Source organism: Haliotis asinina, chromosome 7 (genome assembly GCF_037392515.1).
Source record: "Haliotis asinina isolate JCU_RB_2024 chromosome 7, JCU_Hal_asi_v2, whole genome shotgun sequence".
NCBI lineage: Eukaryota > Metazoa > Mollusca > Gastropoda > Lepetellida > Haliotidae > Haliotis > Haliotis asinina.
This window is the reverse complement of record NC_090286.1, coordinates 28086459-28114126: the sequence shown is the minus strand read 5'-3', so window position 1 is coordinate 28114126 and position 27668 is coordinate 28086459. Positions and strand designations below refer to the sequence as shown.

Below are 27668 nucleotides of genomic sequence, written 5' to 3'. Positions count from 1 at the left end.
CACGCCGAAGACACGGGTTCGATTCCCCACTTGAGTACAATGTGTGAAACCCATTTTCTGGTGTCCCCCGCCGTGATATTTCTTGAATATTGCTAAAAGCGGCGTAAAACTACTCACTTACTCACTACTCATGCCTTACTGCGGCATGGTATCTCGGTGAGCTTGCACTATAAAACCATCTTAAATCTGGGCAAATACATGTAGTCACACATATACACGCATGAACATCGTCATATGAGCGAAATATTCTTAAGTACCACATTAAACCATAATTCACCTCACCTCTTACCCCCTTTTGATCATTCATTTGTTTTTGGCATAGAACCGAAATGCCCCTGCTGCAATGTTTAACATACGAATGATATGGAGAATTGTTACTTGTATAATACTTGGGAATACTCTTGTTCAGTATTATCGTATCTTAATTAGATCGGTGTTCATAATGCCAGTCACTCGATCATCTTGTTAGAACTCGATTTTTTGCAGACCACCATCATAAATTGGAAAATTTCCAGTGCCACATTAATCAAAAACCGACAGTAAAATACAAATTCTAGTACTTTAAGGGTTGAAGCACTCTGTACCGATATTGGGGAGCATTGCTGATTTTAGTTGCTGTAACATAAGTAAAAGGTAAGAGTAAATACAAGTGTCGAGCGCCTCTATTTACACAGAACCAACTGTTCACAGATACATTATCCCTTATTGACCCGTCTTGTCACAAGCCACACGCCCGTTCAACTATCAAGTATCACTCTCAGCTCATTATCTGGGTGTAAACAACGTACCCGTGCAACAGGCTTCTCTTGGACTTTCCTCTTTTGTTCGTATGACAAACCGCTTTGACTTGTACACTAACTCAACTGAGTATTTGTCTTCATATCAACGCCGGCTACGTTTCAGTGCCAGGTATTTACCTTCAGATTAACCGATAAGATTAAAAGTCCTGCAAATTCAAAAATGTAGATTTGAAGTCTAGAGGCCTCTCGGTAGCGGATTAGATTTACACGAGCGGTTTGTGTATCAGGAAGCCTTTAAGGCTAGCGTAATTCAGCGGGTAGTCGTCAAATGGTATAGTGACCATGGCCTTTGATGGAGATTCATTTTATCTGTATACCAGTTTAAAGGTGGAAGATTACACTAAAGACGTCAACGCTTTATTGCATGTAAGTACTATGTGTTAGCACTTGTGTCTGTTACTGAATATCGACTTGCATTAAGCACACCTTGGACAGGACGCTGTGAGAATTTCCGTCTTTCTTCGGGACACTGTCGCTTTGCCGCCCTCGATAAAAACTTTTTTGAAGTGTTGCAGTTAATGGATAAGGCGACCACTTCCCTTCTAAGACGCGAAACTCCTTCGTAAATTTCACATCGAAATCATCGAAGGTTTGGCCACAAGTGGAACGCCACCACTCGCCCAACTACACATTTCTGCCCGCCCGCCATGACATCGCGGCGTCAATAGCCTGGGCACCAGAAACGTCCTTCTGTCATTGTACCTATGGAATCTAACTCGGGCCTTCGTAATGACAAGCAGTTAGGGTGAGTGAGTGTAGTTTTGCTTTCAGCAATATCATGGCAGGGGACACATACATGGGATTCACAAGATGAACCCGTGTGGGCAATCGCAAACCAAGAGACTACACCATCGCCCAAGGACATGAAGAGGCTACATCACCACGCACGGAAACCAAGCTCCTAAACCATCGCCCAAGAAAACCAAAAGGACAACCTCAACGCGCACGGAAACCAAGCTGCTACATCACCGTCCCAGGAAACCCAAAGGCCACCCCGCCGCTCCAGGAAACCAAAAGGCAACACCATCGACCCAGGAAACCAAGAGGCAACACCACCGCCTCAGGAAACCAAGAGACAACACTATGGCCCCTGGATACCAAGTGGTTCGCGTTCCGTCCAAGGAAAACAAGACTCTACCCCAGTGCCCCAGGAAACTGTGAGGCTACCCCATCACGCACGGACACCAAGCAGCTACACCGCCGCATCCAGAAATCACGCGGTCATCATCGTGCCCCGAAACCAAGAGGCTATCCCAACGCCAACGGGAAACCAAGTTGAACCGGAAGCTGGTATGGGGAATGGAGGCGAAGAACGGTCTGGTGTACCATGAGTGGCGCTTAAAATGAGTTGGGAACGTGAAACAAGTGATTTCACAAGTGTATCAGTGGAACACCTTTATTTGTCTATTTCATTATCAGGCCTTTGAACAGTGACTTAAGTTTGATGCGGCAGCCAGTAATACTCTCTCTCTCTCTCTCTCTCTCTCTCTCTCTCTCTCTCTCTCTCTCTCTCTCTCTCTCTCTCTCTCTCTCTCTCTCTCTCTCTCTCTCTCTCTCTCTCTCTCTCTCTCTCTCTCTCTCTCTCTCTCGGAGGGGTGCTCTTACGGAGGGGTGCTCTGTACGACGTTACTATCCCTGATACCATGGTGCCACGAAACAACATGTGAAACTATTCAAGGCATTTTCAAGAAACACACGGTTAAAGACAACAACAAAGGCGTGAGTGAGTGAGTATACTTTTACGCCGCTTAGCACTATTACAGCAGAATGTGTAGACGAAAAAGTTCCTTGACAACACAAGAACTATACCCAGTTTTTATCATACCCATCTATACCCTCAGTCATGGTATATCGGCGTACACGCACTGTCCGTTGTCTGTTGCGTGTCATATATCACTAACCGTGTTAATATCAGATGTCACAAGTTATGGCGTCGATGGCACGGTCCTGTCATTGATCTGTGTTGTGGTGTCATGCTGCAGGCCATTATTGCTTGTCTATGTTGAAGTGGTGATGGTGTTTATTAGTGTGTTTATGAGTGAGCGAGTGTAGTTATACGCCGCTTTTTGCAATATTCCAGCAATATCACGGGTATCGAACCCGGCGTGACGAGTGAACGCTTTAATCACTAGGCTACCCCACTGCACCAAGTGTGTTCATGAACAGTTAAAGGTTCGTGTTTCTATTGGGCTCATAACGTCAACGATACCAAATCATTCTGAGCCATTTTGTGTTTTTCATGAAATGGCAAGATGGTTTATGAAAAAAACGTAAAGAATATGTCTGAATAGTTTACTTGTTATAGTTTATTGCACTGAGGTCTACTAGTATTCTATAAATGTGCATGGACGGACGGGGTGCATTTTAATACCCCACCCCACCCACCCCCACTGAGGGTTATTGATTGATTTGTTAACAATGAAATCTACTTATATGCTGTAATGGACAGCGGATTACGACTGGGGATAATACTCTATATTGACCATATGTTTTCTGTGCCAGTTTTCGGTTGTACCCGATTATGGAATTATATGCTGCACTATGCTTCTGTTTATGTTGTGTTCACTGTCTTCAGAAACAGTGAACACAAAGTGTTGTTCGTTAATAATGCTTTTGATGTGCATTGTTCTGCAATTGCTTTCTCTCCCTTTAGCTATTTGCAGGTTCCCGGCAGATCATATATGCGTCCTGTTTATCAGCACAAGTGAGTGAGAATACTTTTACGTCACTTTTAGCAATATTCCAGCAATATCACGACAGGGGACATCAGAAATGGGCTTCACACTTTGTACCCATGTGGGGAATCGAACTCGGGTCTTCAGCCTGACGAGCGATCGCTTTAACCACTAGGCGACCTTACCGCCCCGTTTATGGTCACAAACACAGGTATACACATGTATAGCATTAAATATCATGCATAAAGTAACATACGCTGCTATAGAAAACACAACTAGGGAGAGTCACTTAGATCCATGAATACAAACGCTAACCAATCATGATGGTAACAAACGTTGACGCATGCATAAACACACAGACAGTGGTGAAACATGAACATGCTTTCAGAACCTTGCATACAGACACGTATGTACAGACCAATGCTAAAACTAACAAACGCTGACGCATACATGGACATACTGACAGTGATCAAAACATGAACATGGACAGGCTTTCAGATCTATAGATACAGACACGTACCAATCTTGAAAGCAACAAACATTAACGCATGCATTGACATACAGGCAGTAACACAGTTATTAAACCAGTACAATTGAGGTACATACAGACACCGATTTACATATACACCGTGGATACAGACACATATGAATGTGTGGCAGGTTTTGATAAGCCAAACATACACACAACGCAGGCACAACCAATATAGATACCCGTTGTCTCTATTACTGATCCACTTCACAGGGTGAGTTTGTTATGTCGGTAAACCCAAGAGATTCATAGACGGTCGGCGTGTAAAAGAGTGATGTTTAACTGTGCATGGGCTCTACCATGTTCACAGCGAGACACACGCAGAAAAGCATGCGCGCACACGCACACGCATACCAAAGCAGATAAGGCACAAGACAGACACAAGCACAGACAACAGTTGCAGACATTCACATACACATAATTTTCCACAGATCAAACTGCAGACACGAAACGAAAATGCAGACAGAAACATAATTTATTGCATCAATGTAACACGCTTAGTCTCTGAATATGCGCGATCTTGAAAGTAACACATACACCCTGAACACATTTAAACTGAATAGGATCCACATTGAAATGGAAGAATCAGAACATGAATCTGATGACATCTAGATTTGCATTAAGGCTTAAGCCTTGGAGTCGAGGAAAATTGCGGTTCAGGGACAGTAAGATTGACTATGAACCACTCTCAGTTTGCTTCTTACAACCCTGTAGGTGACGTCAATTCATTCCATTGAGAAACATTGTCTTCTCAAATGTCAGGCCTAATCTCAATATAAATAAATATAATCCGTAATCCATTGGCATGTTTACCGAAGCTCCACTTCACGTTCATTCTGATCGAGACATACTTTGACCTTCAGGTAGGGATCGGTCGCCACGGTGTAAGGATATTAAAATCCGGCGTGCGAATGCCTCTCGCCTGTCAAGCATGATATCTGTATAAGAAGTGAGCCCGCTGAATGCAGAACAATGAGTGCGTGTGTAGTTCTCAATGCAACGGATTGGATTAATAATACGCCTTGGTTGTATAACCAGATTCTATCTTTATCCCACGAGTTCGTTTGACCTACCCAGTCCTATACTGTGCTTCATGACGGCAAGAACATGGTGAAATTACGGAAAAGAGCAGCAGCACTGCAAATGACCAGCGAAAACAGAGATATTGACTCGGTAGGTTATTGTTTTTTTCTGCGTTTCGTTGCTAGCCTACTGGTTAAAGCGTTCGCTCGTCGCGGCGAAGACCCAGGTTCGGTTCCCCACATGGGTATTTTGTGTGAAGCCCATTTGTGGTGTTCCCCGCCTTGATATTGCTGGAATATTGCTAAAAGCGGCATGGAACAACACTCACTCATTCACTCACTCACTCATGATTTAGAGCAAACCACCAATAAATAAGAGTGTGGTCCAATTGTGTTTTGCGACAGTTCGCCTTACGGGGGAGGTCCTTTACGTCGTTCCAGGCATCTGGGGTCGTGCGTTTAAATCTCAAATTCGTCATAATGTTTTGAGATCTGTGACCCTGATTCCCCCGAGCGTGGATTTTCTGTAAACCTTGGAACACTAAGTTCTGGCCTTCGCTACAAACAAATTCCTGTCTGAGGTAACCCGAGAAGGTCCGGGTTAGAATTGATTTTCAGAAACCCATGCTTCTCATAAGAGGCGACTAACATGATCAGGGCCGACTTGCACAAAGCAGTCTTAGTACTACAATGATTGTAACTCCCATTCTCCAACATAGGCTTAAGATAGTTGTAGCACTAAGATCGCTTTGTGCAAGTGGACCCAGGTGGTCAGGTTGGTTCACTTAGATGACATGTCATCGGTCCCAACTGCGTAGATCGATGCTCATGCTGCGTAAAACTAAACTCACTCAGTTCTTTCTGAACTGTGTAAACCCCAACTGCTTGTCGATGCTTTTGAGGGGTGTGTTGTGGTCACTTTGCAGTGTAAGTGTCTGCTCGACCTTCCTGTCATAGGGATGGGTTCAGTACAGCAGCCCACAACTGGCCCAGGTCTTTAAAGGCCAACTTAAATAGTGCTGCAAAGTTGTGCACCTATGAAAGTTGGAAGGTTTCACCCCGATTCAAACACTGGCCCCACGACGATCCGCGTGAGGATTTACTTCATCAAGACATGCTCATTCTCTTCCCACAGAGGTTACTCCTGCCATATCTTCAAGTAGGAGGAGTAATGTCTGTGGAAAGAGTATGGCTCGTCGTAAGAGGTAAACGGGATTGGTTGATCAGGCTTGCTGATTTGGTTGACACATGTCATTGTATCCCAGTTTCAAAAATCGATGTTCATGCTGTTCTTCACTGGATTGTCTGGTCCAGACTCGATTATGTACAGGCCGTGGCCCTAATATGACTGGAATATTGCTGAGTGCGACGCTTACTAAACAATAGAGATCTTTCATTTCAAAGATGCATTGCAAATATACACATGAGCATCAATTAAGCACCACTAAACATAATTGTTGATTGTAACAAAAAGGGATCAAAACAAAGAAGTCAACCAATCTAAATACACATGCAGTTAGCATGAAATTCACGTGCTGACTCAAATGAACGCGTTTCATGCTCAAGTTCTGTCATGGTACAAGCGACTGAGGGGTATGAAAAGGTGAAATGAAGTATTCCTATTGCTTTTTTATCGACGCATCAATAAGTGAACAGTGCTGAAATTGACATGCCGAGGCGTAGGCTTTCTGAAAATACCAGATGGCAGAGTACTGGTATTAATGAAGCTGGTTTGTCCTGTCGCGACACTGGGTCCAGATTGAATATGAATCACAAATGCCAAAGATCTCAGAGAACAATGGAGAGTACGTGTTCGTCTCTCAACCAGCACCATCCCCGAAGGAGGCTCAGGTCCGCTGGACTCAGTGCACGTCGTCCAATCAGACGTCCCTTACTCACTGATAGACACCAGGCTCAACGTTTGGCATGGTGTAATCAACGGCAGAACCACAATCTGAGGACATGACGAGGGAGCCATTCGGTCAGAGATACCAACAGGGAGTACTGGAAGCTGCTGTTGTCCCGCATTTTGATAACCACCCCGGCCAGTCGGCCAGTATTTATGGACGATAATGTTAGGCCCCATTGTTCCACAGCTGTTATCGCATACTAGCAGAACAACGCAGTTGACAGATTACCTTGGCCTGCGAGAAGCCCTGATCTGAACCCAATTGAGCATTTATGGGAAAATCTGGGGCGTCAAGTTCAAGTAAGGGATCCACCTGTTCAAAATCTACAGGAATTAGCTCTTCATGAGGAATGGCAGAGCATTCCAATGATGCGCATTCGGCGTTGATTTCCAGCATGAGAAGGAGGGCTGCAGCAGTTCTCGGTGCGTGGGGAGGATAAACCAAATACTGATGTCACCATTACTGTTGGCTTAGGATTGAACAGTGAGCGTTTTTTGAGAACTTTGTGCACGTTGGACCACAGACATTGTCTGTGTGACCATAGTTTTGGACATGATTATTGATAACGTTTTAGTTCTCCCATGTGACCATTTGATAAATTAAATTACAGCCGAAAGTAGCAGCAGTGTTGGTAGTTGATGGATTGACACTTTAGATGGTTCAGTTAACGAAATTATAGCAATGTGTTTGGTTTCCATATCGTGAATGACCAATGTGTTGTGTTAAACACAATCTTATAGCATGAAAATTTGTGGTGCTTAATTAATGCTCATGTGTATACATAAAACGAGTTCATCAGCTTTTTAAGGGCACAGCAGACGTCTTTGTAGTGTTCAAGTACAGTCCAATTTATATCTGAATATACGTTGACAAACAGAGATATTACGGCCCTCCATGTGTGCATCCATATCGTTGTAAATATACCTGACTGCAGCGTCAAACAACGTATAACCAAGTTCAGCCCCATCAGTCATGCTTCGATACCCCGATTGGGTATATTTAACGCCCTGACTAAAAGGAGAGACAAATCCCCATCTACAATTGCTTATATCTCCAGATAATCCGAGAAGTGAACCCGTGAAAGATCCGGGATAGAATTGGCCTTCAGTAACCAACGTTTGTGTTAAGATGTGATTAACGGGATCGAGTGATCAGGCTTGTTGACTTGGTTGACACATGTCACTTATGTAGATCGATGCGCATGCTGTTGATCACTGGTTTGTCTGTTCCAGACTTAATTATTTACAGACCACCGACATATCGCTGGAATAGTTCAATGCTGCGTTTAAAAAAATCCAAATCAAACGCCAAGATATCATCTGCAAGTCTTATATATCGTTTGATTCAGTATTCATCCACACTGTCTGAAATGGTAGAAAGGTCACTTCCTAATGATAATCATTCACATTATTATTTTTCAGCCGTCGGTAACGTGGAAGGACTATATCGACGTGTTCATGAATGGTGGATTTGCTTCAAAGATCTCAATTCACAGCACCGTCGACGGCAAGGTATGGGCAGCGTCAACCAATGCCGTCTTCCACCCTGTGGAGGTCAAGGACATTATTGACGGCTTCGATGACTCGTCGAAGCTTCACCTACAAGGGATATGCCTTGGCGGTAGGGTGTTCACCCTTACCAGGGTGACCGGAGCAAGCATCATGGTGGGTCGGGACGCCCGCACTGCTGCCGGCTGTATCATCTTCAAGGCCAATACGTGTGTGTTGATTGCTCTATACGAGGAGGGGACACATCCCGGGAGCTGCTACAACACGATGGTTAAAATCGGGGATTATCTCCTTGACAAAGGATTCTGATACAGGGAGCCGCATTAGGATTGGCTTTGCATTATCCAACGAAAACGCTTCAATTCCGTACAGGAAAATTACAAAAGGGCGAGGAGTGGACAGGACAAGGAACTTGCAGGAATGAATGGAATACCGATTGGGGAATATACAGATATTATCACCCTAGTGTCTGACGGATAAATCTAACATACGAGCTGTTTCAAAATGAATCTAACGAGTGTAAGGAAAGAAGTCATATTCAACCACTCATCAGTAGCCAATCATGGACCAGATAAGACCGTTTGTCGCGTGTGGTGATCAATAGGGTTCGAAACTTAGTTTGGACAATACTTTTTAGAAATATAAATCTCGACTTTTGCAGTCTTATATTGTTTCTATATGTTAGGATTAACAGATTGTTCAAATTTGAGCGAAACCGGTGAGGATATGAATATTTTTGAAAATTCTACAGCTACACTCATTACACAAATGTATTTTATGCAAATGTATTTTATGTAATGTGTGTCGCGGTAGAATTTTCTGAAATAATCATTTCCTCGCCGATTTTGTTAAAATTTTAAATATATGTGAACCATAACATATGAAAACAATATTCTACTGTAAATATAAACATTTCTATGTATAATACTTGTTGTCCAAACATTTATTCGAACCCTGTGATGGTTATTGTCGATGCACAGCATGTCCTGGTGTCCTTCTGTTTATGGACCTGATCCAAGTACCATGTTGCTCTGGACAAACAGCCCTGGCATCTTGACAAGTTGGAAGATGGGAAATTAAAAGTCACTCCTATACTGACATATTTGTAAATATGACCACAAGTGACCATTTGAAATGTACGTGTTAACCATGTCGGATTTAAAAGAGTGAATGAGTATGGTTTACGCCGATATTTGCAATATTCCAGCAATATCGCGGCGGGGACACTAAAAAGTGGCTTCACACATTGTACCCATGTTGAATATCGAACCCGAGTCGTCGGCGTGATGAGCAAACACTTAAACCACAAGGCTACCCAACCGCCCCTTTACCGTTTATTGAGATTTGGTTGGGGACCTAATTACTTTCATGTGAGCAGTGAGTCTGGCTTATGGGCTTGAGCTGTCCCGCAATACATTGGATTGCTATTTAGCTAATAATAAAAACCACGTGGACAGAAAATCAAGGGTGAAGTTGTTCAAAACAACCTTACCATTAAGACTGTCGTAATGACTTTAGCGCTGAGGTTGTTTTATACAACGGCAGCCATAAGTAATCTGATTGTAAGGATGACTCCTGGATATAGAAAACGGCCAAAGAGGAAAACATATCACTCAAGGCAGGAATCCATCCTTGTTTCATAAATGTTGAATAAACTTATTAAATATTTCAGGAGTGTGTCATTCTGTTACATTTAAGTTATTTTTGTTTCCCCTAGTTGGACTTTGTTTGATTTCCAAGTCACATTTTGTGTCATAAAGTGCTTAAGGAACGAGAACGGCAAACCGATGGGTTTGAGTCCGAATATCGGTTCATCCTGACCGCGTTTACAGGTTTGTAGTCGGTTAGTCTGTTGTTTAGCGCCGCACACGTATATATTCCAGGTATATGTCGGTCGATCCCGTTAGGCGCCTCTTGCAACAAGCATGGGTTACTGTTATCACGGGTCTTTAAGTGATTCTGGGCTTGTGAGCACTATATCATTGCTCCGGATTTCACCGTGGTAACCGATGTGGTGTATTATTCTCTTCGGAATGTATACCCTATATTTTGAAAAAAGAAGCAACTATCACTCTTTCTTGCAACTGTTAGATGTGTAGAGTTGTGTCCCTTATGTAGGCCAGAAACTGATGATCAATGGTTCGAATCCCAATTCTGATGATCGCGATATGGATTACGATTACAATTATCCGCAGAACGAGTGAGTGAGTATGGTTTTACGCCGTGTTTTTAAAACAATATTCGGGCAATATCACAGGGGTCACCAGAAATAGGCTTCACACATTCTAACCATGTTTGGAATGGAACCTGTGTCAACGCCGTGAAGAGCGAACGCTTTCACCACTAGGAGACACCACCGCCACTTATACGCAGATTTCAGGCACCACTGCGTTGTACACAGAAACGGCAAACATCGTAAGATTGTACAGTTTTGACTATACCATGAGTATATGTTTGTTGGACATGGCATTCAGTAGTATTACATCTGTAAGACGCGGTCGACCAGAAAATCCAGTGATCGCATCAGTGGTAATTTGGCGTGGCGTCAGATGCCCGAAGAAATGGCGAGAATGCTGCAATGGTCTGTCAAAAATTGCATGAAAAGGTAAATACATTGTATGTGTCCCACATCAACATCTCGGGGCTTTCTTCTCACATCAAGCTGGCACGCCGTTTTAAAACTGGAACACATTTAAGGATTCTATAAACTAATTTCATCCATTTCTAAGGTTCCCTACCATTGAAGATCAAGGTTAGAATTGATCTACAGAAATCCATGCGTAAAAGAGGACACTAACGGGATCAGGTGGTCAAGCCCACTGATATGGTTGATACACGACACATGATATCGTATCCCAAATAAGTAGACTGATGCTCATGCTGTTGATCACTATGTCGTCGGGTCCCGACTCGATCATTTACAGACCGCTGCCATATAACTGGAATATTGCTCAGTGCAGCGTAACTCACTCACTAAACTCACTCTTAGGTTCAACGCGATCAGTTCAGTTCGCACTTTGTCCACTACTGCACATATTTTTCGAGAATATTTTGCAGTTAACTAGCATCATACGTCCAAATTCAATGCTAAACATAACGATAATATTGCAAAAGGTCAATATTTTATTTTCAAATGATGCAATACATTAAACATAAAGATCACTCAATGACAACTGTACATTATGCACTATAAAATAAATAAATTATTGAAATATTACAATAATCTCAAGATCATTTGGGGACAGGCCAGGTGTTCAGTTGCTCCTGTTTCGGTACCGGCGGCGTTGACGAACTGACTTCTTCCTCATGAACTCCTGCAACATATGCAATAAATGGATATGACACATCTTTACCGTCTTTGTTGTGAAAAACTCAGGGGTTCTCTCGTTATAAGACTGTTCAATCATTACACTCAAGGTATATGTGCCAAAGGGACACAACTCTGTATTCATCTGCAACAGGTGTCGCTACAGGACAAGGAGTGTTTGGGGTTTGATAGTTCCGTTTGTTGTTTAACGCGGCAATATTCCAACTACTTCTGTGGTCTTTGAATCCAGTCATCAACACCCATGTACGTAATTAGAATATGGTGAAATGCCTCATCATAGTTAGATAACCTGACCACACGATCCCACTGAACACTTACGATACTTGTATGGGTTCCTGAAGAAATTGAACAGTGACGTTGACGGATGTTTAGGTATGGTGTGTGCACTGTGATGTATTTCATTTTGAACTGTCCTCCATTTCAGGATGTAGTATGAACATCGAAAATTCCTCTACTTACACTGAGTTCTTCAGTAAACTCATCATCATCTAGTTTGGTTTGATTTGCAGATCTCCATTTGATGCTGGGCATGTACTGAAACACAGTAAACTAATAATAAATTTATGTTGGACTGATAGTATTACTTTATGTCGAATTCACTAATGTCCTGTACATGGAAACAAATTCTCACAAAAATTACTCACCTCATCGTAGTATTGTTTGATGGTCTCTCTGTCTGGTAGGTATTGGTCTACAGTATTCCTGACTCTGTCAACATAGGCGTCCATCTCGGGAAGGGAGTCCAGAGACTTGAGTGGGATAGGCAGGTACACATCCATCTGGATTTCACCATGTGCTGGTTCCCATACAGTGACCTTGGATTTCTTCAGAAAGTTCAGGTACTGAGTGTATTTCTCGATCTCCTCCTCAACCATCTCCTTGATGATCTCATAGATGCTGTGGATATGCTTTTGTAGATTCTCCTCCACCTGCCAGTAGTTGTATGCCCACAGCCCCTGTAGGAACGTTGCGTGTCATTAGCTAATGAAGCATCCAGGACTGACCTAAGTATATGTGCATTCTTTGGAAGGTTATGATCTTATGAATATCAACTAGCAAAATTTAATAGCTTTAGCAGATGATGACGATTGTGCTTTGTCAGATTACCTCTTGGTAAACGTTGTTGGCCATAGATCTCATGTGCTTGACATTTTCATGTTCCAGAACATTGGCCAGATTACTGTTGATCATCTCACGGGTATTGTAGATAACAGAGTTGTATTTCTCGGGGATGTTCAAACCGTGTACTCTCTCTTGAAGCACTGTGATGCATCTTTGATAATCTATGTCGGAAATTCTGGCTTTGAGGGCAACAAGTCTGGGGTGGTTGTTGATTCTGTTCATGGAATCTACAAACACAAAATCGAAATACTCATTTAACAACAGAGAAAGCTATCTTTCGCTTTTCACCATCACATCACGTCATCACAAATAGATATACATAGAGATCCATACTTTCTGACATCATAAACGTGTACCTTTAATTCCATCCTGGATTCTTTGAGCGTGGAACTGGTATTGTTCTTTGACGGTCTTCAGTTGGTCATCGATCTTGCTTATAATCTCAACAGCATATCCCACACCGTGGTCGATGGCAGACTGCAAAAAAATCATCAAACAGGTTGCTTATGTAAAGAATTACTAGCACTGAACTGGAGTACATCTTTGGCTAGAAAATATTAATTCAAAAGTCAATGACTGGGAACCATGATATGAAGTGATAATCGTATATCATGTACATGTAAAGAGGTATAATGCATGACTGTGTATCGATGTCCTGTCCCATTAAATGCGGATCAAGAAGTTTACCTTTAGTTTGGTAAGGGACTGGAAAACCAATTCTTGGTACTCTCTGTTGATTGGGTAGTTCTTCAGTTCCTCCAGGTAAGATGTCATTGCCTCGCTGATCTCAGCAAACCTGGTTTTTGTAGCAGTGACGAAATTCTTGTAGCTCTCACTGAAAAAAATGCAGGTTTAAAATAAAGATATCAAAACACTTTTAGTAATTTCTTCAAAACTATCCCTTCATCTTGGAAAAATATGAAGACAAACTAAATACTTACAACGCTGATAGGAAACTGTCTCCCATGTCTGCAATGTAGAGGTCGTTTCGACTGTACATGCGTCTGATGTCACGTTTGATGTTATCTAGCTGAGCCTCAATACTTTCCATCTCCCTCTCAATGAGTGTTACGAAAGGGGCAATGTCCTCACTAAAAGCTGCTGCAATTCGATGGTATTTTCCACTGATTTCCGCTCCAACAGATTCATAGAGGTCATGGAATTCACTCTTTGCCTCCTGTCCAAACCTCCGAACCTTGTCAGTCAAGTAATCTTGGATTTGCCGAACAACTTCGGGTCTCCAGGAAATCCTGGTGTGGAGGATTCTTGATGTATTAAGGCGAACGAAAACAAGGCTGTCCGTGACTCGTCCACTGTTGCCTGTGTTATATAGCTCAGCTTTCACTGCAGTGGAGTTGATGTAGTTGGCATGCAAGTTGATGGTGTTACCTGGATTATCTGAAAATCACAGCACACCAAAAATGATAATACCAAAGCGGGTGTGTAATCTTTAAACAAATGTGACATAAACCATGAGAAATGTTAGGGCAAATATATACTTTTGGTAATAAGGTAGTGAAAAACAATAAGGTTTAACAATAAAATAGTTACCAAGATCATAGTTCGTCTGGAAGTCAACAAATTTCCTCTCCTTGTCAAAAGTCATCACACATTTGAGGCTGCGGTCATCACCATAATTGTTGCTGATTCTAAGACGATACGGGTTGGTGGTATCAACTTCTCCTGACAGAGTCATCGTCGTCAAAGGGGACATCATCTATGGAAAACCAATGAACACCTACATTTGTGTAGTAGAAGTTTTAGTAGCATCATCACATCAATTTAGTTTGGGTTCATTCATAAGGTAGAGAAACTTGAAAGGTCTTTCAGCAGAAGCCTGCATATCGATGCTCGCTAGAAGAATTATTCAACATTTTCATCAAATATTTACTTGCAGGTCTGAAAATCAAGTTTGGTCCAGGTTTTCATAATAATCACCACCTCCCCACTAGTCTATATATTGACAACTATAGTTTTCCCAATAACTGATGAGATTAGTTTGTATCCAAAATGTACTGCAGCTGACCTGAAGATCAAGTTGTTTTCTGAGTCTGTTGATTTCACCACGAAGAGCAAAGTTCTTTCTCTCACGTCTGGCAGTTAGGTATTTGACATCCATACCACTGGTGTACCTGTCACTGGACATGCCAATATTGGATGTCAGCCTGACATCAACATCAGTGTAGGGGTGTGAAACCGCCACTGACATGCTGTAGTTCTTGTTGGAGTAGCCATATGATATATCCTCAACTTTGGAGCTGAGAGTTAGCGTTTTCCTGGAGTCTGAAGAGTAAGAGAGTTCTGTCTTGCCGTCAAAGAGGGTTCGCCCATCATTCAATGTCAGCTCAGTATCAACCTTGATATCCTGGAATGAAAGACAGTTAGTTGCACGTTGAAACATAAATTACTTTGTACAGAAGCACAGACATACAGCAATGTGATACAGGTGATCTCAGCTTAACCAAGAAAGTTTGCTCCAAATTGTCTCTGTTCACCCAGCAAAAATGGGTACCCAGTGGCATAAGTTATGTGAACAATAACCTAGCACCTCACCGGCAGATTGGGCTATCCGGGATAGTGATAGTAAGACTGGAGTTTTAGGACATTGCAAATGCCTAAATACAATTACCAAGATCTGAACAGTACCAAAATGCAGCCTCAATAAAAAAAACCAAAAAACATTTGTACACACCTTTCCGATGGAAGGCAGTCTCAAACTAAGTTCGGCCCTCTTTTGGATGTCAGGGGGAGAAAGAACAGCTGTAATCCCTATTTGTTTTGTCTGATCACGAGCAGCATCCCAGAAAAATGCACCGTCCACTACCCTTTTCCCACGGGCATTGCTGAATGACCCATCCATTTTGAATCCCCGCACAGGGGTTTCCAGGCGTAGTGAAGCATCGTACAGGGTGCTGTATCTGCGACTTTTATCAGTCAGGTCCAGATCATAGGAGAACATCTGCCCAGCATCTTCATTCCAAATAAGCTGGCCAACACTTTTGGTCTGTCTTCCACTCTTGGCAATTGTACCAGCGACACCGAGTGTTCTAGCAGGGTGAATCAATTTGATTGTCATGGCCTTGTCGATGGTGTTTGCTGCACTTTGGTCGTTGAGAGATGTTTGGAATCTGACATTGCTTTCTGGTTCATTTCTGTCCCAGTTGACAAATAGCTCAGTTTCGATGTTCCTGTCTCCAAACTCACCAGACACAGTGTACTGCATGGCTCTTGGCTTTCTGAATGTAATGATGCTTTCATGTTTGTTTGCCTTATTGTACTCCATGTCAACATCTAGGACAGTTTCTCCATTGTAGTCAGCTTCAATCGTCTGAGTTGACCTTTCATTTCCTTGGCTGTGTTCGATTTTGAGTGCTGCTTCCCTCAACATTTCAAAAGGTGTAGACAGAGAAGCATCTGCAGAGAGGTGTTTTTCCATGAAGTCACTCGAGAATATGTAGGATCCGTCCAGAACAATCTGCCTTCTTGGTGCCCAGGCCCCTACAATGTGGGACCTTTGTCTGCCACTTTTCAAACTGTTTTCAACAGAGAATTTGATGTTATCCGTCAGAGATATTAGAGCATCCATTTCAGCTGGGGATGTGTAGTGTAGGGAAGCTTCTCCAGACACTGTACTAATGAGTGGAGATCTCATGTCCAGTGTAGACCGGAAATTGGTCCATTCTCCAGTATGGGTGATTGATATTTCATTGTTTCTAAGGGATTCCAGGGGCGTTTTGAGTGTGGCTGTGGCTGTCATTGGTGATGTTGACAGGTCAACTGTAGAATCCAGAACAACTGTATTCTTTCTTCCTGCACTTATCTTGCTGGCCAAGACATACCGTTTCATGGATGCTTCGAAAGACCCAGATGCAGACATTTCCCTGAGGTCAGTAAAGGGGGTCCTAGCTTTCAGCATTATTTCATATTTGGGTGATATACTTGCACTCATTTCGGCACTTATCTTCCTTTGTGTCCCATACTCAACATCAGCATTGCATCTGATAGAATTGCTGTCTCCTCTGTGTCTGTATTCGACCTTTGTAAACTCTAAACCCTTAAATGGAGTATTGACTTCAATAGTCGACAGGATTCGTCTCAGCCTATTGTTCGTGTGGCTGATTTTTCCAGATAGCTCCCTCCCGTCCATGTACCGAATAGTTCCTTGTGATGAAAACTTGTTCAGGTCTCCTGAGTGATCAAACGTGAGTGCAAGATCTCTGAAGGACTCAAAAGGAGTATCAACACTGATCTCACCGTGAATGCTCTCAACAGATCTAAGAGCTGCTTTCATGTTAATGTTTTGGTCACCATAGGTTGCTGTGAGGAAGGCTGTGAGATCCTCAAGTCGGCCATCCTTCCCAAGTTTGAGGGCATAGTTGTTTCCAAATCCAGTTATACTGTAAGCAACATTACTGTCCATCTTGATAGCAAGATTGTCCATGTTGAATGCCATATTTCCTGTCAGTGTTGCATCTTGACCCATGCTGGCAGACACCTGACTTTTAAAGTTGGAAAGGATGCCATTATGATCGATGTTCAATGTTATTTCCTGTGTGTAGGGGTTTCTCAAAATAAAGGCAGTAACAAGACGTCTTCCTGTGAAACGGTTGTTCAGAGATACCTCAGAAACAGAATCGCGTAGAGAAATCTGTGCACCAGTCCTGAGATTCCGAAGACTGCCTTCTCTGTTAGCTTTGATTTTAAGACTCTCATAGCCTTCCACGTTGGTGTGGATGACAAGGTCCACTTTGCTTGACTCTCCATGTATGAAACTGGAATCAGCAGTCAAGGTCTTTCCAGCCATCTCAAATTCTGCATGGCTTTTGCAGTCATCGAGCGGACCTTCATGGGTGAAAATCAGTTTGGATTCTTCAAAGGACTGGAAGGGTGTTCTGACGTCAGCTGACATCTCTATCTTAGGGGAACTCATTGCAGAAACGTCTGCAGTAATTTTCTGGCCTTGTCCATATTGAAGTCCTGCGTTAGCTGTTATTCTTGTATCACTCAGTGTGTGATGGTAAGTAGCTGACTGGGAACCACTAAATGGTGTTCTGATCTCTGCCTTAGTATCAATCAATCTAAGGCCATCATGAGAGAATGCAACATTACCCTCAGCAGATTGTCCATCCATGTACCTGATGACGCCCTCACTGTTGAATCTGTTGGTATTCCCTGAGTGTTTCACCATCACACCAATGTCTCTAAATGGCTCAAAGGGTGTTTGGATTGTAAGACTTCCATCTATGTCTGTGATCATCTTCAAAACTCCTTTGATTTCAATACGCTCGCCATTGTATTCTCCAGTCAGTTGGCTGTTCATGTTGTTTACTGGTCCTTCTTTATGGAACATTAACCTCATGTTCCTGCTACCCTGGTCGGATTTGGATGCAAGGTTTGTATTAAAATCAATGGTTGATTGCCGGAGGGTAAATCCTGTTTGAGACGACAGGGTATATCTATTAGCAACAGACACTCCTACTTTAGTTGTAAAGCTTGTAGGTCGGCCGTTGTGATCAACTGACAGACGGATGTCTTCGATGAAAGGTGAGCTGATCACAAGGACAGAATCAAGTGATGAGGATGTCATCCTGTTGGTGAAAGTGGCTCTAATTTCCTCCTGTCCATCAGCATATATCAGAGATAAACCTGATTCCAGGTTCCTTAGTCCTCCTCTTCTGTAGAAAGAAGCTTTCGTCATCTCAAAGTTGGTAAACGGTGTCTTCAGTGTGAAGGAACCCTTTGTTTTACCTCCATGTTCAAATTTAATGTCCATTTCACTTTTGCCATACTTGTTGAATTGCAGCTCTGCGTGACTCTTGAAGTCAGTTGGTTCGCCTTCATGCCGAATAGAAGCTAACAGTGAAGATAAACTATCAAAGGGACTGTGAATCATGACAGATCCATCAATTCCGTTGTTCCATTTCAAAATGAAACGTCCTGCTATTGTTTTATAGGGTGCATATGCTACTTCAAAATCAGAGATGACACCTCGACGGCGGAGGACATGGTTTAAAGTTACAGAGACGTGGTCAATGTTTGCAAGTGGTGCGCTGAGCCTTACATCTAGATGAATATTTTCCAGGGAATTCAGCTTATAAGTGACATCAAGGAACATTTTGTGCTGTGGATGGTACTCCACCTCGAAACGAGAGTGCCTCTTGCCATTGTCCTGTTTCTGGCTGGAGAGAACCATTTGCATATATCGAAGTGTTTTGAAGGGAGTATCAATTCTGACTTTTCCTGAAACATCTGAATTGACATAGTTCCAGTTCATTACTGCAGCATATTTTCCAGTGATTGGCTGAATTTCAAAATCTGCTCGACTGTCAAAGGTCATGAGTCCACCTCTGTACTCGATTCCTGTATCCAGCACTCTCAGGTCATCAAAAGGTGTCTTTAGAGTTACTCTTGCCTTCTTTATCATTCCAGTGGTGATATGGGATTCTAGTTCAATAGCTTTTCTGGGAGCATAATCTAAAAGAGCATGTGACAGCCATTCACTATTTTCATATTTGTTAGATGCCTTCAACAGAATGTTTCTGAAGTTTCTGAATGGAGTGGTAATTCGAAGCTCACCATCCAGATTCTCAATTGATGCAAGATCAAGAGACCCATCTGCTGAAATCATTTCACGTGGTGCCCATTCAAACTCCAGATGGCTGGAGATTGGGTAAGAGTTGTATCTTGAACTGAATTTTCCTTTCAGGTCTGGTGTGCTTGGTGTAGTAATGATAAAGTCAAACTCGGCCAGTTCCACTGATCTCCTGTAGTTGATCTCACTTGAGGCGAGAATGGATTTTTCTTTCTTGAAATGAGCAATGCTGCGGATATATCCTCTGCCAAATGCATTGTTCAAAGAGATGTCAATATCCCTCACAGGTTCCCAGGGTGTTTGAAGGAGAAGACCTCCGGTTGTAGTGTATCTTGCAGAAGAGTCATGATTGCCATACAGGTTGAAATGAAGTCTTCTTCCTCTTCCCCATTCGGAGTTTAAAGTGGTCTTCAGATCCCTTCCTGTGTTTTTGTGAGTCCATGTGTTGGTTATCCTGCGCTTTGGGGACAGAAGGATCAATGTGCCCTCATTCTGGTACTGCCAACCAGCCAGAGCATGTGTCATAACAAGGTTATACTGATAGCGATCACCATTTACATCAGCTGTTAGATCCGTCACAAATTCCCTGTTATCATCTTTGTGTTCCATCTGCACAGAGATGGATTTCATGTTGGGAATGTTGGACGTCAGAGTAAACCTGCCTTCAACATCACGATCATGCAAGTTGCCTTTGTTTCGAGCAGAGAGGGTGACTTCAGCATTTCTTCCATCAATGGTCCCCTCGAGTTTGGTATTCAGCTGTTGGTCTGACATGGAATGGTCCAGCTTGGCATTCATTCGTCTGTATCCTTTGAAAGGTGAAGTAGCTGTTATACTCAGATCAAGGCTCCTGGGGGAGTAGGGCTTCTTCAAAACAATGGCACTATTGATTGCATCTGATCCCCATTCCAGTTTAGCTGTTGAGGCGTACCGTTCTGGAAGATTATCAACACTCATTTCAGCTGACATCGATTCATATTTCTTGAAAGGTGTTTGAAATCTGACAGATCCTTTAATGTTCCGACTGCCACCTGACACTTTATTGCTGTACATTGTATCAAGAGAGATCTGTTTCTTCGATGACCAGGAGAAGTCAGCATGGGAAATCGTCTGATCTCCACCTTGGTGTTTAACATTCAGTTTTAGGACTCGTGATGGATACTTCAGTGATAGAGATGAATCAATGTCGTTGACTGATTTGTAGTCAAGGCTTCCTTGTAGATTCACTTTCTGCTGATTGTCCTTGTCAGCGTCCCATTTAGCATCAACAGATCCAGCATAAACACTTCCCCTTTTACCACCCTCTACTTCAACAATGATGTGGCGGGCTGGGTAGGTAAGATCAAATGACCATTTTCCTTTGGGATCCTTGGTATATTTGTAGGCTGTAGCAACACCATAAGTCTTCTTGGCATGGTCCACTTTCCCTGAAACCTTAAAATCTTTCATGTCCAGATCTATTTCACCCATAACCCGTGTTGGTTTCATGGAATGGAGACTGATCTGTGAATCCACACTGTGGACAGTTCCCTTTTGTTTGCTGTAAGTTGTGACAACAGTCGACTTGGCTTTGTCCAGTCTGAGAGTGATTTGATGCCTATAGTTCTTTTTCTTCTGAGTGAGATCAGTCTTCAGGTTGATATCTTTGAATGGGGAGTCCAAATTGAAGACCCCAGACATTTTCAAGTCTTTCTTGCTGCTGTCCTTTAAGTTCAAAGATGCAGTAATTGCCTTTCCTTTAGCATAGTCGAGCTGCATGTTTGACACAAGCATGTTCTTATCGTGCTTGTGTTTTCCGTTCAGTCGGATGTCAACATCCTGGAACAAATTTGTAAAAAATGTATAGAATATTTCTTTTGAAATGTAGATATTTATTACCTGGGATGTATATGTTAATGTTATGCCCTTGAAATATAACTCCATATTTCTCAAGAAAGTTGCATTTACAAATTTATCAATAAAGAAAACCAAAACACATTACCCAATGTGTACATGGAAACACATATCACTTTTCCTTTATCTTTACTGGTGTCCACTAGGTAAAAGTGTACATTCATAAACAATATCAAACAGCTTTAGAATCTAAATATTTTCAGCAGTATCTATCTTCGACATACCTTTAGCGGGAATGTAGCTGTCACGTCATATCTGACATTTGCTGATTTGGGCCCCATATCATGGGAGATATCGACAGTTGTGGTGAGGGAGTTACTTGGATCCTTCTGCTTCTTTCCATACTTCAGCTGCATGTGACCTCCAGTCTGCTTTTTGTTGTGGGTGAAGTCGAGATCGGTTTCGAAGTTCCAGTCACGGTTTCTCTTAGATACGAAGTTTCTGAAGACACAAGATGTATACATCAGGTTTTGTCACAGACCAGAATTTCATGTGACTTGACCAGTTCCACAATCAGAAGAAATTAGAGCGAACTGTGTGATTCTGACTACACCAGAAGCTCTGAAAGAATCATTATCAAAGAATAGTGATATGAGGAGTTCAGGAAGTTGTGAACATATCCTGACCCACTGGATGTACCATCATAAATCATGCTAAGGCAAATTAGGGGTTCACATCAACTAAAATAGGTTGAACTCGAAGTAAGAAATTGTATCGGAAATCATGTTGTCACTGATCCGTCTCTACATGTCTACAATATAACATTTATAAAGCATTAAATGTTGAAACTCTGATGTTAACAACTTATCCCTTAACTTCCAATAGAAGTCGAAGTATTTGCATTTGTACTTACGCATTCAGGATGTAATTCAATGTTGATTTTGTACTTCTGTTGGTAAATTTGGAACTGAGGTCAAATCTATTTGGCTTGATGAACTTCACGGCAGGAACACTGTAGATGACGGTAACTGTTGAGGACACACTATTCTTCTTCTTCAGTTCGACACCACCACTAAGTTTCATATTGGCAAACTTGGAATTGACATTGATGGAACCTATGTATTTGTTATTTCTGCCACTGTTGACTCCAAGTTTCCCTATAAAATATAGGAGGGGCATCATAAATTAAAGACCCGATTTTGGATATTTTCATTTTACTTCATAATGATTTTCAAGACTGTAAAGGATGAATAGGGAAAACTTACATTTGGCTGTGAGTGGCTTCGGAAGTACCTTGTAGACCGAGAGAGACATGTCACCTTCAAAGGATTTCTGAGACTTGTATAGGGAATTTCCTTTGAGATTGATCAGTTCATACTCTGGCATTGAGACAACAAGTCTTGGGATGACTTTGATGATAGGGTGATTCTTCCCAGAGTCTCTGTTGATGAGGCTGGTGTCAATGCTGTAAACCTTTCCGTTGCCCAAATTCAGCACAGCAGTCATGCCTTTTTCATACTTTGTGTTCTGCAGATTGGCTACAGGGAAGAAAGCATGAGCCACAAGTTACTTATAAGATATTTGCCATTTTGCAGGTTATCTGAAAAACGAAGTGCATTGAAATAGAAAATGATAAAAGTTGAAATGCACTTACATTTGAACATGACTGGGTCGGCAGTGATTCCATCCAGAGACAAGTCCACATTTGCTTTCCTCGAGCCCTGAGTGTTTACAGAGCCAGATAGAAGAATAACTTTGGCTCCTGGCTGTCTGATCTCGAAGCGTGGTTTGAATGTCATAGCATCTCTTCCTTTGATAATCTTCACTTGTCCCACTAGGCCATACTCATCTTTCTCATCCAACAAAAGGTTACCTCCAACTCCAAGCAGCTTTTGGTCAGTGTCCAAATTGCCTGAAAGTAGATATACAGGGGTCTACTTAAATAATGTACACAAAGGTTGCCATATGGACGTTGGGAACATATCAGTGAATGTATTGCGTTTTGATACTCAGTATATGTATAATGGCAGAATGGCTGAATGTCCTTATAGTGATAGAAGAGCATCAATATGATTTGAACATTGCTATGCAAATGTACTTTTCCTTTGCATAAATTGCCGAAGAATTTCTTTACCTTTCGCCGTTGCCTTTTTCCAGGGAGAAACTATTTCCAATTCAAACTCCTTGTTCTTGTAGTTGATAGTAACATCCATTGAAAGGGCTCTGTTAATACTAGATCCAGGAGTATTAAAAGCAAGCTGAGCTGTGCTGGAGACCTTATTCTGAAGATAAATGTTTAAACTTACGAAATGAACAAAATCTATTGCAACAACTCGCTCTGTAACCATACGGTAGAAATACTAACCTTTAGTAGAATATTTTTACATACTGATTGGTCTGGCAAATATCCCATCTGTTTGTTTAGGAGTATGATACTGAAAGGAAAATTGCACATACCTCTGTGCGCTTAGCCAAAACTTTGTAGCCACTGTGTGTGTCTCTCTTTAGAAGAGTCATGCTGTAGGAAAATGGCCCAGTGAATGGAAAGTAGGGAGCTCCATTTGTTAAGGATGCATTGGCCCACTGGAATTCATTGCACAGCTCAACACCAGTAATTTGTGCAAGTCTTTCACCGGTGCAGAGCTTCAGGTCCTGACGATTATCAGTGATGAGTTTCTCCTCTCGTTCCAGGTCTCCACGAAGAGTGAAGAAGGTGGTTCTAAAATGAAGACGAAAAGTTGATTTCCAAGCTACATATTTTGGCTGCATCCTCCCTACAGCATGAGGACGAACAATTGCTGGTAGGTTTCGCCAAAAGGTACACGTTTATGACTTGCATCACTTTTAACTTTCCTCCATCATGGAGCTGACATGCTATAACTGGAATATCCAAAACTAGATGTATGTGAAGGCAACATACTTGACATCAAAGATTTCCATCTTTTGTTCTGGCAGTTCGAGTTCAGCACTGAGTATCTTGCCGCGAGTCAGTTCTACACGACCCCTCAGGGCTGTGCTGGAGTGCCAGGTGTTGAGGACACGAAGGCCAGACTTAGTCACAAAGGCATCCATTGTCATTGTGCCAGCAATCTGTATCGCTCCACTGAAAAATAGTAAAGAAACATGCATTTTCCAAAATCATTACCTGAGGGTCAGGTATTTCCTACTATACACTTGTATTTAGGGTTTTGATATAATACCTTGGCTGGATAGTTCCATCAATGAGAAGACTGCGTGGCTTGGTGGCAACTTTGCGGAGATCTACTTGTCCAGAGGCCTTTAAATCGATGGTTGATGTGCCATTGACGGTGAGGTTGAGGGGAAGACCAGAGCTGGTAGGGATTATCATGCTACTGTCCAGGATCATCATACTCTGAGTGAAAGAGTAGTCATGCTTCTTAGACATCTTGATCAGAAATTCAAGGAAGTTGAACTTGGAAGCAGTCGTCAAGGACTCCATCCCCTTGAAATGTTTGTACAACATCTCGTTTCCAAAGATCCTCATGTACATGGCACCCCGAAGTTTGTCAAGGTTGGCTCGACTCTGAAAAATGTCCCCATTGTTAATTCATGAGTGACTTGATAGAAAATGAGCAGTGTCAGTGTAGTTGTACTTAAATAGGTTCTGTACTAAAAATTTCAGAATTACCTGTTGTATGTTTTTCTTAGCGTTACCAAAGTAGCCATAAGGTCCAAGATAGGTTTCCAGGAGGTATTCGAGGCCTTCAATACGACCACCAATTTCCAGCAAATTGATGGAGTTTCCAAAGAGATCCACTGTCAGATTCACCATCGCCGACCTAGGTATGAAGGACTTCTCAGAAAAGATTAAGTTGCTGTCGACCATGGCACCAGTGTTAAATTTCTCCAGGAAAAGGGAGCCTTCATAGTTGCGAGAATGACTGAAGGTGTCCATATCAAATTCTCTCTTGAGGACCTTGTCTTCCAGAATGCGCCTGATTGTCTGCTTCAGAGGACTGGAGGTTTCCATCAAATTGGTAAGGTGAGACCAGACAAAGAATCCAACCTGACTGGCTTCCTCTGAAGCAAGAGTGTCTTGGATTCTACTAAGGACATCTTCTGAGGGACACTGCATGAGAGCCAGATAAGCAGCAATTCTCAGCTCAGGGTCTTGCTCTCCATTTCTAAAGATGGTCATCACCTCATTTCTCTGAAACAGAAAGCATGCATTTGATATTAATCAACAAAATGGGCTTATTCGACAGTTGTTATGCAGTAAGAAAAGTGAAGCTCAACATATTGTGACATGAAATCAACTCACATCAGCAGAGCATGGAAGGCGACGGAAGGCTTCAACAGCTGCAACGCGAACTTCCATTGGATTACCTTCCCTGGTGAAACAATTTCTGATGCTGTCAACGATTCCTTCTGAGTGACCTGCATTTCCAATGGCGCGTAGAGTCATCAGAATTCTATCCAGTTTATTGTCTCGTACATAGCAGCCATAACCAATGTTCTTCTTGAAAACTGAAAGGATGTCAGCAACAGCCACTTCATCCGAACAGCTAGGGTTAAAACTACAGTAGTTGTTGATCATTGTCGACACAGGTAGCATGGCATTCATACTCAATTCAGGGGACTCCACAAGGTCCTACAAAAGAAAGCAGCAAGCATCAGATCATTCTTACTTCGCTTATGTACTAGAGACGATTTCCCACATTTTAAAGGTACACTTCTGTCTTACCTTGACATGTTGAAGCATTTCTAATGTTGGATGGTGAATGAGTGCAAGTGAGGTGATCCACATTTCAGCCTGGGTTCCGGTCACGACTTTTCTGGTCAGGAGTTCTGTCAGAAATTGAACAGCAGCGCTTGTGCTTGCCATTGGTATGGCATCAATGAAGAACTTCCTACAACAGACAATACATGTTGTTTTTTTTTAAAATGTAACCACCGGACTATGATGCTACTTTTAAAGTGGATCCATAGTTTAGTTTCACTGACACAATAAAAAGATGAAGTCCCTTACATGGTGCGCTCATTGTTGTCACTGCAAAGTGATCCTCTCTTGACCTGACTGTAGACACTTCTAAGGGTACTGACATCCATGTTTCTGAGAATGTAGACAAGTTCAGAAAAGACACGTGGTGTGTCTGGTCTTATGTCTTGTGTTGTATCCCTGCAAATCTGCTGCAGTTTGTTTTCTGCTTCTCTCCTTGGTTCGGCACGTTGACCATTTCCATAAACGTGTTCATAGATCAGTCCTGTACGGCTGCCGATCAGATCAGGCCTTGTTGTGACACCATATCTCTCAGACTTGAAGTTGAGTCTCTGGAGGACTTTGGTTGTGGCACCATTGGTGTCCTGAGAAAAGGGCCTGAAGGTATGTGTCTCCGTAATAAGTGCACTCTTAAGGCGACCATTCTTGTCAAGTTCTTGTTCGTTTTCGTGTGTGCTCTTCATCAGGGGCATGGACTGGATATCCTGAGGAAGATTCAACAAGCTTACACTTAACAAGAGAACGTGTGAATACCAATGTACATCATGTAGACTTATGGAAGTAACTACATACTCTGACTATAGCATCAATAAACATACCCACCGATGGCACTCTGTATGACATGGCATGGACAGAACTCTGGTAACCATGGCGATCAGTACATCCAAGAATATCCTTGACTTTCTTGATTGACGTGGTATACCACCCAGTATTGGTTACCTTGTAATCTGTATAGCAGTTGCCAGCAATGTCACTCTAGAAAATCAAATTTAGGACACGTTACATATATCCATACATACAATAACATTATAGGAGAGATGTAATCAGTCATGGCTCTTTCTCTATTTAGTCAGGAAACTGCTGCTTACTTCTTTGACTCTCTGGTCTCTGTCGATACGATCCATGCTGTTTTGCACTGCAGTTAGAAGACCTCTCTTGATGTTGAGAGCCCATGTCGTTTCACCAAAGGTTGGACAAAGTTCCTCCACCACGCCATCTTGGAATGAGAATCGAAGAGGGAGTCGTTCCAAATTCCTTTTGAATTCCCCAGTTTCGTCAGCATATTTCATGGGGTTGGGGGCAGAGGGATCAGATCGGTACACTTTGACGTCACGGAGCTGAGTAGAAGAAATACCAAATACGGTTATAACTGGCTGAACCCCCATCTTATATCATGTCCTTCTTATTACAATGGAAATGTGTTGGTTATGTGCATTTTCTGATTTACCTACCCGAAGAGCCATTTCACACTTGGACAGCACTTCCAAGTCAGCCGTTGCCCGGATACCAAGTGAAGATCGTTCACTGCTGGCTCCCTCCATGGACGTCTGTGTTTGAACGTTGTACTCAAACTCATACGTCTTCCCAGGGACGTAATTGAATTTGGAT

The 27668-nt window shown here is 42.3% G+C and overlaps 2 protein-coding genes across 2 annotated transcripts; one reads left to right on the top strand and one right to left on the bottom strand.

The window, feature by feature from the left end:
- The first annotated feature begins 1082 nt into the window (after positions 1-1082).
- Positions 1083-8753, top strand: LOC137290653 (uncharacterized). Its single transcript, XM_067821729.1, has 2 exons — positions 1083-1166; positions 8358-8753. Exons 1-2 carry the CDS (start codon positions 1083-1085, stop codon positions 8751-8753), a joined length of 480 nt encoding a protein of 159 aa, XP_067677830.1.
- Positions 8754-11556: 2803 nt separating this feature from the next.
- LOC137292143 (uncharacterized) lies at positions 11557-27668 on the bottom strand. Its single transcript, XM_067823683.1, has 25 exons — positions 27512-27668; positions 27149-27397; positions 26883-27035; positions 26310-26764; positions 26025-26190; positions 25602-25931; positions 24969-25490; positions 24520-24863; positions 24240-24422; positions 23777-24038; positions 23454-23601; positions 22974-23231; positions 22585-22857; positions 22233-22476; positions 21604-21820; positions 15587-21304; positions 14921-15259; positions 14446-14611; positions 13836-14292; positions 13582-13729; positions 13251-13371; positions 12880-13121; positions 12417-12728; positions 12232-12306; positions 11557-11758 (listed from the first exon to the last, which is right to left on the bottom strand). Exons 1-25 carry the CDS (start codon positions 27599-27601, stop codon positions 11699-11701), a joined length of 11532 nt encoding a protein of 3843 aa, XP_067679784.1. The 5' UTR covers positions 27602-27668; the 3' UTR covers positions 11557-11698.